The 13,002-nt window shown below is 41.2% G+C and overlaps 1 protein-coding gene across 1 annotated transcript; it reads right to left on the bottom strand.

The window, feature by feature from the left end:
* Positions 1–2,585: 2,585 nt before the first annotated feature.
* On the bottom strand, positions 2,586–10,011 carry LG04H3orf38 (linkage group 04 C3orf38 homolog). The gene is made up of 3 exons (XM_048495558.1): positions 9,706–10,011; positions 6,081–6,301; positions 2,586–4,032 (listed from the first exon to the last, which is right to left on the bottom strand). The coding sequence occupies exons 1-3, from the start codon at positions 9,842–9,844 to the stop codon at positions 3,445–3,447; spliced, it is 948 nt and encodes a 315-aa protein (XP_048351515.1). The 5' UTR covers positions 9,845–10,011; the 3' UTR covers positions 2,586–3,444.
* Positions 10,012–13,002: the final 2,991 nt, after the last annotated feature.

Genomic DNA, 13,002 nt, shown 5'->3' with positions numbered 1-13,002 from the left:
CACTGCAACAGTCAGTGTAAAAGATTTTTAGTATTGCATCATCCCAGAAGAAGGTCTGTTGTCTGCTACTTTCCCGTGGGTGTCAAGCAGGGGAAGGCAGCTCCCAGTTGCAAAGATCACTTTGCTCCCCAGCCAGAATTGCTGGTATGGGGTTGCTAGGCCTGGCAAGTAGGCTCTCCCCCATACCTGCATCTGGGTTTCCAACTATCCGTTGATGTGGAGGCATAATTGCACCAAGGCTTTGGGGAGTGAGGTGGTCTACCCATGCCAACTCAGCTAGGATCCCATCTAGCAATCCTTCTAACTATTGGTCCTTCAGAGCTGCTTCAGTCCAATAAAGATCTTGGGCCAGCAGCTGGAACTCTTAGGTTGTAAACAGACACAGCACCCTTGTCCTGTTTCAGGTGCCAAACCCGCCGACTGGCTTTCTTTACTTCTGAGAGTTCATGAAGACATTCTTGATATGCGTCAGGAACCCCAAGAAGTCACTCAGCAGTGGGAACTGGCTGAGCAGCAATGATGTAACCTATTTAGCTGCCTAACCCTTAAAATAAAACAGACTTTGGTTTTATCATCTGAAAAGCCTCAGGCCCAGAGCGCAATATACAGCTGGCATTCAGCAAGGAAAGTCTTTTGATGCAAACGCATAAAGATTATATCTCTAAAGACCTTCTTTGTGTTCTCATCATCTACCTTGTGACTATGCAGTAAGATGGCAGATGGCAAAATGAGAAGTCAAAAAAGGGGAGGGAAAGATGCAAGGTTTCTGGCGACAGCTTTATCGTCATATAAAAGAACAAGCAACAGTCATATTCCAAAAGAATGTTCCACATGTGCAAGGCCTGCAACCAATCAGTCTTAAAAACCTGGTGCTTGAATTAAGAACACATACATGATGAATAAATAGATGCTTCTCAGGAAGACAAGCCTTTTACTGTAAAGTACCTGAACATTATCTCTGTAGACTGTCTTTCTCTTCAACAGTTCTTCCACACACAGAGTAAGATAGCACATGACAAAACATCAATTGTTGACCTTTACCATCATATTAGAATTTTCACATTTTAACCCTGTGTCACAATCCTGCACGTGTTCACACCAATAAACCAAAAAAAAAAAAAGGGGGGGGGAGATTCAGATGGTGAAAGCTTTATTGTATTGTACAGCCCTTACACATTTCACTGTTTAAGCTTTATCAGGGGGATCAGAGCTCTTTTTGCTGAACCTTTCCACAGCAATTGAGCAATTATAGGAGGGGACAGGGTCCTCACAGAATGTCCCCCATGAGGGAGAAGCAATACAGCCTTAACAGAGACTAACTGTGCCTTCTTCTCAAGTGGGTGCTCATTTTGGTGGCTAAGGCAACTGGTGAGAGCAGGTGTCAGCCCAGAAAGACGACAGTCAAAATTCAACTGTTATGCAGCTAGTAAAAAGAGAACAGAGAAAACCCAACCATAAAAAGAAACCGAAACAGGGACTAAAAATGGAAAAACTATAGCAAAAATTGGGTAGCAAAATCAAGCAAATTTTCTGGACCTTGGGGAAATATACATTCCTCCTATTCTAAAACGTAAGACCAAGAGGGGAAACTTTACTGTAAATGCATACTTTAATTAATGAAGGGACAAAATACAAAGAAATTACCCAAGACTTATCAAATAAATGATTAAAACTCAATAAAGGTACATAGGGATCAAATAATCTAATGGAGGAGGAGGAGAGTGTGCATGTATACCCTTTTCTCAACCATAAGGAGTCTCAAAGCAGCTTACAAACTCCTTTCCTCCCTGTCCCCACAACAGACACCTCGTGAGGTAGGTGGAGCTGAGAGAGTTCTGAGAGAACTGTGACTGGCCCAAAGTTCCCAGCAGAGAAGGAAAACAAACCCAGTTCACCAGACTAGAGTCCACCCCTCTTAATCAGTGCAGCACCCTAAGCAACTAAAACATACAAGGATCCAGTGATCTTAGCTATATACATGAATTCACATCCTTAGGCAAGCCATAATTCTAGCAAGAAAATTAAAGGCTGAGATGGTTAAAAAAACCTTTCAAAACAATTAAACAAAAAGAAATAAGGGGGAAAAGCAAAATATAATGTAACTGGCGTGAACGCACACACACACACAAAAAATCAAATAAGCTGCAAAAGCTTTCAGCATGTTCAGTACTTTCAAATGCTGCCACTTACAACAGTCAGTTTAAAGACATGATAAGCTGAATAATGTATTGTTAATATAAAAGTCAGCATGCAATCCTGAAAATGCTTGCTCCATAATATTCCAGATAAGGCTCCAGAATGTTAGTTTAAAGACTGTGATTTGTGTTGGCTTAAACATTACTTGGTTAGCTTTTAAGTGTTGTTGCATAATGTTTTTTTTTTAAAACATTGTTGTGTAATAGCTGCCCCAAATCAGATTTATGTTCTCCCAGTTTCACAACCATATGGTATCCTTTATAACATTGTTAGGTAAATAGCCACGCAACCAAAAAATTGTTACATATGAACACACACTCAAACAACCCAACCTGTAAAACTGGAAAGGTACCCAATTTAAAGCAGTTCACATAAAGACTAACTTTTTATTGGCTGTTATTAACTTTTTATTTACCCTTTCTAAACAATGAACTGTAGTTACAATTTTGAGGAAACGAAATAGTTACACTACCTAAAAAGAAATTTTGTACAAAGTTCCAGTTGGATAATCTCACAATAATACAGCATTTCAATATTCTAAAATTAAACAAAATACTTTGTTATGTACAACCCTGAGATTTAGGATTTGGGAAGTTTTAAATAAAGGTTTTTACATTATACATCCTTAAATATACTGGGTAAATATTTTCCTTATGAAGATAAAAAGTTTTAAAGAAAATTATTAACAAGTGCAAACTGAAGACCAGCAACAGATATAAAGCGAAGGAACTACTCTAGAGATTCTTACATAATATTCCTTATAGATCTCTTTCCTCAACTAGGAAGCATACGCAGCCAACAGTAGCCTCACATTCCTATCACTCCATCTTCTCTTCGTCCCTCTCCTATTCTCAGATGAGACAACTTTAATCAGGGAAGGGCCTGTCCAAATTTTACATCCATTCTTTTGTTTGCAAATTCTTTGATTTATTTAGTTCCACAGTGTTGTTCAGTGCATAGGGATGGGGGGAAGGATAGGAAAAGGAAGACTTATGGGAAGGAGAGAAAATGAGTGTTTTCTCATCTTCTATTCTTTTTTTACTTCTGGGTGGGCAAATAAAGTGCCATTTTGTAGCCTCCAGGATACTAAGGTCTACCCAACAACTGCCAATTCAAGATAATATTTTGGCTTGTCATCCAATCAAAAAGTCTGACTCAAGAAACAGAAGCACACAATACATTTGAATGCTCAAGTATTATCGTGTACTGTACTTTCCGTGGCCAACAAACCTTTGTCCTTCATTCTCCTCACAATCTGTGGGGTTCAATCAAGGCAAGCTCCTGGAGTTCTTCTTTCTCATATTTTATGCACGGTCTTTCCACAGGAGTCCCAGATTTCAAGACACTCTGACCAACAATTTTTAGATGCACAGACTTAATTTTCCAAGTGTTCTCCTTAAATGGGCAGCGGATGAGGCCAAAGATTTGCTCAAAGATGCCCAAGCAACAAGTACTTCGATGAATTGTGCCAGCTATTGCCACCACAACTAACCCATGCCGTGAAGATACACACTTCAGGCCATCAGAATTCAAATTGGGGTTCAGGTAGAGATATTCTTCTTTCACCAACGACAGTAAACGGAGGCTCACCAATTCTGCACCTAAATACTCTTCTACATTTTGTTCTGAGGTGTTGTAACAAAACTTTAGTATTACATCATCACAGAAGTGCTGTGGTCCCCATTCTTCAGGTGGTTCTCCACACAGTGGATTTTGAGAATTCAGAATAGCAAAGAACCACTGACAAAATTCTTGTCCCAGGCTGTGACACTCTTTGTTGCCTTCTTCTTGCTCCACTCCTTGTTTTTCTCCTCGTTTCCCTTCCTGTTCAGGTATCTGCAAAACAAAGCAACACTTTTTTTTTAGGAGTAACAGAAGGTGTGCTGGATTCTTTTCATACTGAACTGCATAGTCAAGGGTCAAAAAGGTCACAGAAATTCAACAGTGTCTGAATAGTACAGAAAACAAAAGGAGACTATGGCTACACAAGACCAATTCCCTCAGCCCTTTCATACCACCCCACTGAATAGATTACCTTCACAAAACTCTTGAAGACAGCAGAAATAATGGAAAAGTTCAATGTGATCATGGGTTTGAGACAAGATAACTTTTTTTCTTTGGATAGGGATTTTGTGGCTCTGGAAAAAACAGAAGGTTAGCCAGGCTTTTATTTGGCTTTCAGTTAATATTAGGAGGTCAGTTTATGGAGAAAAGCTTATTTTAATTTGACAAATAAGTATCCCGTTAAGGACTTGTCAATCTTAACTGGTGTGTATAGGTTATGTGGAAAAGTTCTCTATGTGGGACAGCAACCTAGAACTTGAAGAGGTAACCTGTTTATAGCAACCTTGGAGGGTTATCAAGGCAAGAGACATTCAGAAGTGGTTTGCCATTTCCTGCATCTGCTTCATATCGTCCAGTTTTGAATCCGGTTCTCCAGATTGGAGTCTGCCGCTGCACCATGCTGGCTCCCTATTAAACACTTTACTTGCTGTTAAATAAATATTTGCTATACATCTCCATCTGTGTATTGCCTATCAATCCAAATGTCAAGGAAATGTGAGTTCTGTTTACCACACATATAAGTACAGCCTTGGGCTAGCACAGTGGTTCTCAACCTTCCTAATGCCGCGACCCTTTAATACAGTTCCTCATGTTGTGGTGACCCCCAACCCTAAAATTTATCCATTTTACAGATGGAGAACACTGATACAGAGAGTCCTAGGCGACCCCTGTGAAAGGGTTGTTCGACCCCCAAAGGGGTCCTGACCCCCAGGTTGAGAACCACTGGTCTAGCAGGTTTCCAAGTTTCTGGCAGGGATTGTTAGGGAATACACAGATTCCATTTTTTTTTGCCACAAGTCATACCTGACCTACAGCAACACCTAGTCAAGGCAAGACATTCAGAGGTGGTTTGCCAATGCCTGCCTCCACATCACACCTTGGTACTCCTTGGAGGTCTCCCATCCAAATTCTTGCTGGGGTCAACCCTGCCTAGTTTCTGAGATCTGTGAAATCAGGCTAGCCTGGGCTATCCAGGTCAGGGCAGCTTACAAGCTACAAATCCTTTATTCAAAGTTATGTGTCCCCCTTTTTATTTGAGTGTGGGCAGCTGCAGTTTAAGAAACTTACAGATGATGCTAAAGTGGGGGACAGAACATTCTTTAGTCCAGAAGGCAGTTGCCTCAGAGCCTTCCCCCCCTCTGTCTCACACATTCCATAGCAGAGTAGTCAGGGGAAGAGTGGGTCTTATGATACTTCTTGAAGTCTTCTGCCCTGACTCTATGACCTGGAACCTGCTGAGACCATAGAAAAAGTGGGTGTGTCTGGAGGGCTTTTTGTTTGCATGAGTTTTTCCATGTCTTTTTTGTTTACACTGTCATACCGCTTCCTCTTTGTGTTTTTTTGTCTTGTGTTTTTTCATCTTCCAATTTGGCAACTTAAGTGTCATTAGAACAGTTGGAGGGAGCCAGCTGAGAAGCTGGGAGAAGGTCAGAGGCATTCTCTCCATCTGATAAGAACGGCTCTTCTGCAGAACATGGCAACTGCTGCAGAACATGGCAACTGTGTAGGCACAGGCTGGGGTTGTTCTTCTACAATACATAGCTGCACATCTAAATCAGACATTTCTATGTAGGGAACCAACTTTCTGCACTACCTCAGTGACTGAACATTCCAATGTCTAATACAACCATTTTACAACCTGAACAGCATCAACAATACTAGAAATTGGAGATATCTTATTGTCAGCAGCAGTGCCACACAAAAGTGACATTACATTACATAGCTGTCAAGATACTATGCAAAAACAGAATAAGGAAGCAACAGTTGTTTTCAAAAAGTATCTTGCAGATGTGTGGGGCCTAAAAAACAATCAGCCTTACCTCTATATTAGGATTGTCATGTTTTAATCCCGTGTCGCAACCCTGCAACTGTTCACACCAGTAGTGTTTTGCATGATGTATAAGTTGATGCTTCTCAGAAGAAGGAGGCACTATAATGCCTTTTGATGCCAAGTACTTAAAGATCATATCTCTAAAGACTTTTTTTCTCTTCAGTAGTTCTTCCACACTTTGACTGTACACTAAGATGGCACGTATGGCTTCTGGAAAAAGAAAAATTCAAGTCAGACACAATTTCCCCAGGAAAGCAGTTTGATGAAACAAGCTCCTTAGATGACAAAATGTCTGTAACCGAGGAGCCACATTCTCAGATTGTAGCAAAGGAAAGAGTTTAGGATGCTACACAAGCAACACATGGAAATATTTAATTTAAATACCTGGCACTTGAATTAAGAATTACTCAGTCATATTTTAGGCTTCATTCCCCAAAAGAGTTTATATTTTTATAGTCAGGATAAACAAAAAACATTTCCTTAGGTAAACAACTGCTGTAATAGCAGAATGCATTTGCCCATCTTGATTAGAAACACATACTTAAAAACAGGCAGCTCATACTAATCTCTCACACTAAAGAACACTGACAATTTAAATGTGCAATCTTAAAAACATTTTACTGTGAGTAAGCTCATTTGAGTAGACTTGGGTGGAGTTCTGTGAAGAACTGCTAATGTTTGCTATCTAAATTTACTGCGGTAGGGAAAGAAAACAGATGGATAGAGCCGTAAGTGGTAAGGCATAATGGGAGAAAATAGTTGCATATACTTTTTATTAATGCCTTTCAGACTGAGGTAAATGACAAAATTGTAAAAAATCAACTCAATCAGACAGCAAGGACCTCCAATAAGCAATACAATAGGACTAGCATTGTGTGTGCTGTAAAGTCACTTCCATCCTGTGCTGACCCTATAAATTAATTACCTCTAAAACAGGGGTGTTAAACATGCAGCCCAGGGATCAGATCCAGCCCATTGAGAGGGCTTATGAGGCCTGAGAGCCAGCTGAAGCACTCTCCTTCCCCGCTCCCAGTCTGACCTGATAAACCTGATGCAGACTCGCCAGTCCAGGCACCTATTCTCCACAACCAATCTGGCCTGGCAAGCCCGCTGTAAGTTCTTCAGCTGCAGCAGCCATTCTGCCTGTGCAACCACTTTCTCCAGTCCCATCTGGGCTGGCTCGCCATTTCAGACTCGCCAGCCAAGGCAGCCCCCGCCCCCCAAGTGCCGATCTGGGCTGGGAAGGCTGCTGGGGACTCACCAGCCAAGGCAACCATCTCCCCCTCCCCGCCCTGCCACTGGGCCCAACCAAGTCACATCTATGTCATATCCATTCCTTGTAACAAATGAGTTTGACACCTCTGCTTTGAAATATCCTAATGTTAACAGGTCTTGCAAATTGAGGGCCTACATAATTGGAAAACAGTCCAAACAACAACAAAAACAAAACATATCGGAGGCATGATAATGCCATCATGCAGAAAGTGGATTACAAAGGTAGAAGACAACAGAAGAAAGGTGATACACTGAACACTGCAATTACACTTTGATCTTTTTCCAAGCTCCTGGCATGTTTCATTAAACCACAATTCTATGCCCTTTATAAAAATACCCTTTTGATAGTAAAGCTTCCTTTTAGTTGAGACTGAGTTGTTAGAACTGCTGCCATTGCCCGAGTAGTCAGCAGAACTGAGAGAAAAATCATGAGCAGAGTCAGATGTCCCTCTCTAGGGGGAAGAGAGCAGGAGAACTACCACTTCAGCAATGTTATTATGGACTCCATAATATTATGGACTCCCCATGATTATGCTGTGCTGGAATAAAAACCCATATGTGGGACTATATAGAGACCTCAAGGAAGTTCCTCAATGTCTGTCTATCTACAATAAGAACATTACTTTAGCAAAAACATTACCAATGTAACTGTATGGAGTCATTACCTGAGTTTCAGATATAGACAGCACAAGGAGAGGTTGTATCAATCACAATTGCTAAATGAACCCATTAAAGTACTGCTGCCATCAAAGGTGTGATATACTTATTAAAATGGATACAACCTAAAGAAGTGGTGGCAAACCTATGGCACTCCAGATGTTCATGGACTACAATTCCCATCAGCCCGTCAGCATGGCCAATTGGCCATGCTGGCAGAAGCTGATGGGAATTGTAGTTCATGAACATCTGGAGTGCCATAGGTTCACCACCACAGGCCTAAAGGTTTCATACTCAAGCAACCAGTTATACGTCAAAATCAGATGCAGCTGGCAAATATTATGGTTCACAGGGTGAACACAAGCCTAATGTTATTAGAAGATTCTCAGTATCTGTCAATAATAAAACAAGAAAAAGCACAGAAACTTCAAAACTAACTTGGTGGGGGGAGAGTCCAGAGAATTTTAAAAGAAAGTGAAATTTATATTTGCAGAAATGTAAGACAAGACACAGGAGGCTGGGATCCAAAGCAAAGACATGCATGTGCTGTTGAACCTCTGTCTACTTTTTCAGTGGTAGCCATTCTCAGTGGCAAAGGGACAAGCCCTTCCATAAAGCAAACTGCAACTTCTCTCTTCAGAATTGGTAAGAGGAACAAAAAGTAAATACGGTTGTTTCATTTTAAAAGAAAGAAATCACTTTTTTTTCTCTACTGGCTTTTATTTTATTGGGGGATGATGCTAATACTGTACAAATAAAGTTTCAGCAGGCAGCTGTGATGGTCTGCAGCAAAACAGCTACTGGTATATTTGAGTCCAGTAGAACTTTAGATTTTCGAGATATGATGTTTCAAGATCTTTCAAGTCAAAGTTGCCCCTGTTAAAAGGGAACTGTTAAAACAGCAAATGAAACTACAGCAAGTCACATGCATACTTGTCTAACCATCTAATGGGCTACCCGCTCAACAAGCCTTCTTTCCTTGTCAGAGAATAATCCATATGAGCAGGTCTCCTTACAAATTCCAAGTTGTTTCAAAGGCAGTTTCTCATGTCAGAAGAGGACTGGGTTTTCAAATGGAAAAGCTAACTGGTTGAAAGAATACTTAAAGAATGCTAGATCATGAAGGCACCTTGCATTTATCTCTGGTTTGAACCCATAGCAGTCTGGAGACAGTTTTCAAAACAGAGAGACTATTGCAAGAAGATTTCTCTTTTGAAAGAAAAAACCCAGCAACAGAGTATGATTCCGCATTCTAATAGGAGAAACAAAACTGAAATCTGGTGACACCCTGAAGACTAAAAATCTTTATCCGGGCTTGGTCAGTCAGAGCTCATTAGCTTCTTTGGTTACTATTTTAGACGACACTGGGCTTGTTTTATTTTGCTGCTACAAACTAATACAGTTTACCCGCTCCGGAATTGTAGTTACAGTAAGAATCTTCTCCCTATGAATATTCAGAAGAATGAGAGGAAACAAGCCACTCCGCCTTGTACACTCCATTTTACTATCCCGGGGGAGTCACATCTATACCCTTTCATACGGGCAAACTGGGAGGTCCCAAACCCATTTTGCAGAACCAAGGGAGAACACAGGTGTTGATGCGCCTCCCAACCCTCTCCCCAAATGTGAGAGAGACCAGTCGGGGTCCTTTGCTCCGCACCCCCCAGTCCCCGCGCCCCCACCTTGGCGACTCTCTGGCTGCACAAGGCGATTGGTCACTGTGTCCGTTAAGGCCATCAGGTCGTCGTTATCAAGCAGCTCCAACAGCTCCTGGCAGCCGCTCTGTTCGCGCTCGCTCATGCCCGCACCGCCAGAAGCCATGGCGATGGAGGCGGGGGCGTCGGCTTTTTAGGCGCGAGCCAGAGAGCCCCGGCACCCCACGCGCCCGCCTCGGGGGCACCCCCGCCGCAACCTTGGCAACCAAGCGCCCGCGGCGCGACACAACCCTACTGTTGCGGTTCAGGTGCTGCTATGAATAGGCTCCCCCGTCCGACATTGCAGCTTCCTAATTGGCTGAAGAAGGGCGGTCCGGTCAAAAATGGTTCGGCTAGGAACAAGAGACCACTTATATTGTTCCTTCGGCTTTCTGGACGCTGCTCTTTTCCAGAGATCTACATCTGCGGTCCCACCTCAGGAAAGTCGTAGCATTATTCCACCTCGGGGTGGGGGCAGGGGGAAGTGGAAGAGACGGTTCGCGACAACTAACAGATTGGAAAGCAGAGTGTGGTGGAGAAAAGACTGGGTTTTGGAACAAACTATATATTGAATAGGGCTGCCCCTGGCCCTCATTCACTAAAACAATAGGTACACCGGTTGTCTTTTCTTAAGGGTAGAGTAATTTATTTTGGAGTACCTAACTCCATGGGGTTTACTTAAGAGTAAGCGTGCACCCAAATGGTGTTGCTTGTGTTTATAGTTGGGTTAGTCTTAAACGCTAGGATGGGCGCCCCCACCTGGGTGCTTTTTCGGTTATGGAATTAATCTCTCCAAAACAGACCTGTCCACATGATCACACGTGAACTGTCCATTCACTTACCTGCCAAACTAGGTTCTGGCTCACAAAATCACACTGCAATAAGTTTACTAAGGGGCCACAAGACTCTGGCCATCCATGATATATTTAAAATTACAGCTTAAAGACAAAAGATCATGCACAAGTTTCCATATGTACCTGAGAGCTTCCTTTAAAGAGACATGTTTGCTGCAGTGGTGATCACTAGTACTCAAAACAAATAGCACTCATTTTAGGGGTTTTAATCATATTCAGTTTCAGAATGCTATTTAGTTTTAAATGCACATCACCCTTTCAGAAGGTGATATGGCTATTTAATTATTACTTTATCCTAGGGGCAAGCTATGAAATTGGCAATCAGTACTTAAAAGTTCTTCAGAAGAATATTCCATGTTATGGAATGGGAACCCTCCTGGTTCAGTCATATAGTTTCACTTTTTTATTAGACAATCATAGTGATAGGGTTCTAAGTGTATTTACCTCAAATGGCAGACCTATTTGAACATCTAATAGAATAAACTGGAGCTTTCAAAGAGTGATATGTAATGATGGCCTTATGTTTAAAAGGCCCAGATTCAAATGTTAAAATGTCAATGGAATAAAAGAAATAAATTCAACTTGATGAAAGTATGTGATCTAATTATACAGGTATCAATTTTTGATAGGAGCAGAACATATCCAGAAATGGCTCCCAAGATTTCCTTAAAGCTAATGAAGCTCCTTCAAGGAAACAAACCTGTCCTATTTTCTCAATCACAAAATAAAAAACCCAACCTAGATTCCTTTTGCTGCCTTTCAAAGTCAAGTCGCACTGATAATTGGCATATTGGACACTATCCCAGAGGTACCCACTCATCATAAAAGACATAAAATCTCTTCTTTAAGCTTCCAATTGTCATTTATAATATCACCCAAAGGAGGCATGAATCAGCTGAGCACTACCCCATTGTATCTAGAGTCTTTTTAGCCAAAAATCAACTCCCAATGCAATATTGAAAAGGAAGCAGGCAGGTAAGTTTCGGGAAGAACATATGTGCAAGCTCTGTAATCTGCTGAGGATTGGCTTTTCGCTTTCTCTTCAATGTACTTTATACAGTTTGAGTGTAGTCAGATGGGCCTTTAGGCCTGAGCCGTATTCTTAGCCCGTGGCTTGCAGACTGAATCTTCAAGTAAGCCAGATAAGATGTAATTGTAGTTTATTTAAATAAATAGGTTTTTTTTGTTCCTGTTTGGGACCCTTGTGCTGAAAGTGAACCTTAAAAAAAACAGTTCTGCACTTAATATGTTAATTTTCCCACTTCCTGGGAGCCAGTTGATGGTGGTGGAAAGTGCTATCAAGTCACAACTGATGTATGTCAATCCCATAGGGCTTTCAAGGCCAGAGATATCTAGAAAGGGCCATTGCCTGCCTCCATGTGGGCTGAGAAAGTTCTTAAAGAACTGTGACTGGCCAAAGGCCACCCAGGCTTCATGTTGAGGTTGGGGGGAATAGAACATTATTATCCAAACTATAGGTTCTAGCATTCTTAACCATTATACCACGATGGCTCTAACAAAATATCTTTTTTATCCAAGTGACAACTGACCTATAGTGACCTCATAGAATTTTCAAGGCAAGAGCCATTCAGAAGCCATTGCCCATCTTTGTGTTACAACTCTAGTATTCACTGGAGATCTTCTTTCCAAATACTTGCCAGGGTGAGGCTGAGAGTGTGTGACAGGCCCAAGGTCGCCCAGCAAGTTTCCATGGCAGAGCAAGGATTCAAATCTGGTTTTCCTAAATCCTAATTCAACACCTTATCCACTATATCACACTGTAAAAAGTAAATATATTTTACCTGTGTCCTATTCATTTCCTTTCTTTTAAAAGCTTCTTGATTCATAAATCTTGAGCAGCATAACTTTAAATCTATTGTTTAAGGGATATAGGGCCTGAGGTAAATGTTGCTACTGCCAATGTAACCTTAGGATCTCTATCAATTAGAATATTAACTGAAACAGTGAGTACTAGTCCAGTCTCTTAGAAGAGAGATAATGTAACTTGATCTTAGATACTCATAAAAAACAAAATTCCAGGAGCATGTGTGCTGGAGAATCTAAAACCAGAAAACACAGGCAAGTGTTTTCCAAATATAGTACGTTCATGTATCTACCTTGCATAACCATATTATTTATTTATTTATTTATTTATTTATATTTTGAATTTTTAAACCGCCCTCCCCCAAAGGGCTCAGGGTGGTGAACAACCAAAGTACAATAATTTAAACATATAATCACATTAAAACCTACCATAGTTAAAACAGTAAAAACAATAAAACAGAATTTTACTATAAGATGGGAACTATATATTAGCAGATGGCGACAAAAACCCAACCCCTTATCGTGCCCACAAGAGGCCTAGATGTCACTGGGTTAAACGGTCAACCCAGCTGGCCAAACGCCTGACAGAACAGGTCTGTTTTGCAGG

The sequence above is a fragment of the Sphaerodactylus townsendi genome, linkage group LG04 (assembly GCF_021028975.2).
Source record: "Sphaerodactylus townsendi isolate TG3544 linkage group LG04, MPM_Stown_v2.3, whole genome shotgun sequence".
Classification (NCBI taxonomy): domain Eukaryota; kingdom Metazoa; phylum Chordata; class Lepidosauria; order Squamata; family Sphaerodactylidae; genus Sphaerodactylus; species Sphaerodactylus townsendi.
The sequence above is the reverse complement of the archived record's forward strand: the minus strand, read 5'-3'. Positions and strand labels throughout refer to the sequence as shown.

Bases quoted from the DNA above. Each gene is read 5' to 3' on its own strand.
- LG04H3orf38 (XM_048495558.1), bottom strand. From the start codon at position 9,844: ATGGCTTCTGGCGGTGCGGGCATGAGCGAGCGCGAACAGAGCGGCTGC. The intron at 6,302-9,705 runs GTGGGGGCGCGG...TTCTTTTTCCAG, and splicing joins GCAGCCAGAGAGTCGCCAAG to AAGCCATACGTGCCATCTTA. The intron at 4,033-6,080 runs GTAAGGCTGATT...TTTGTTTTGCAG, and splicing joins ATGACAATCCTAATATAGAG to ATACCTGAACAGGAAGGGAA.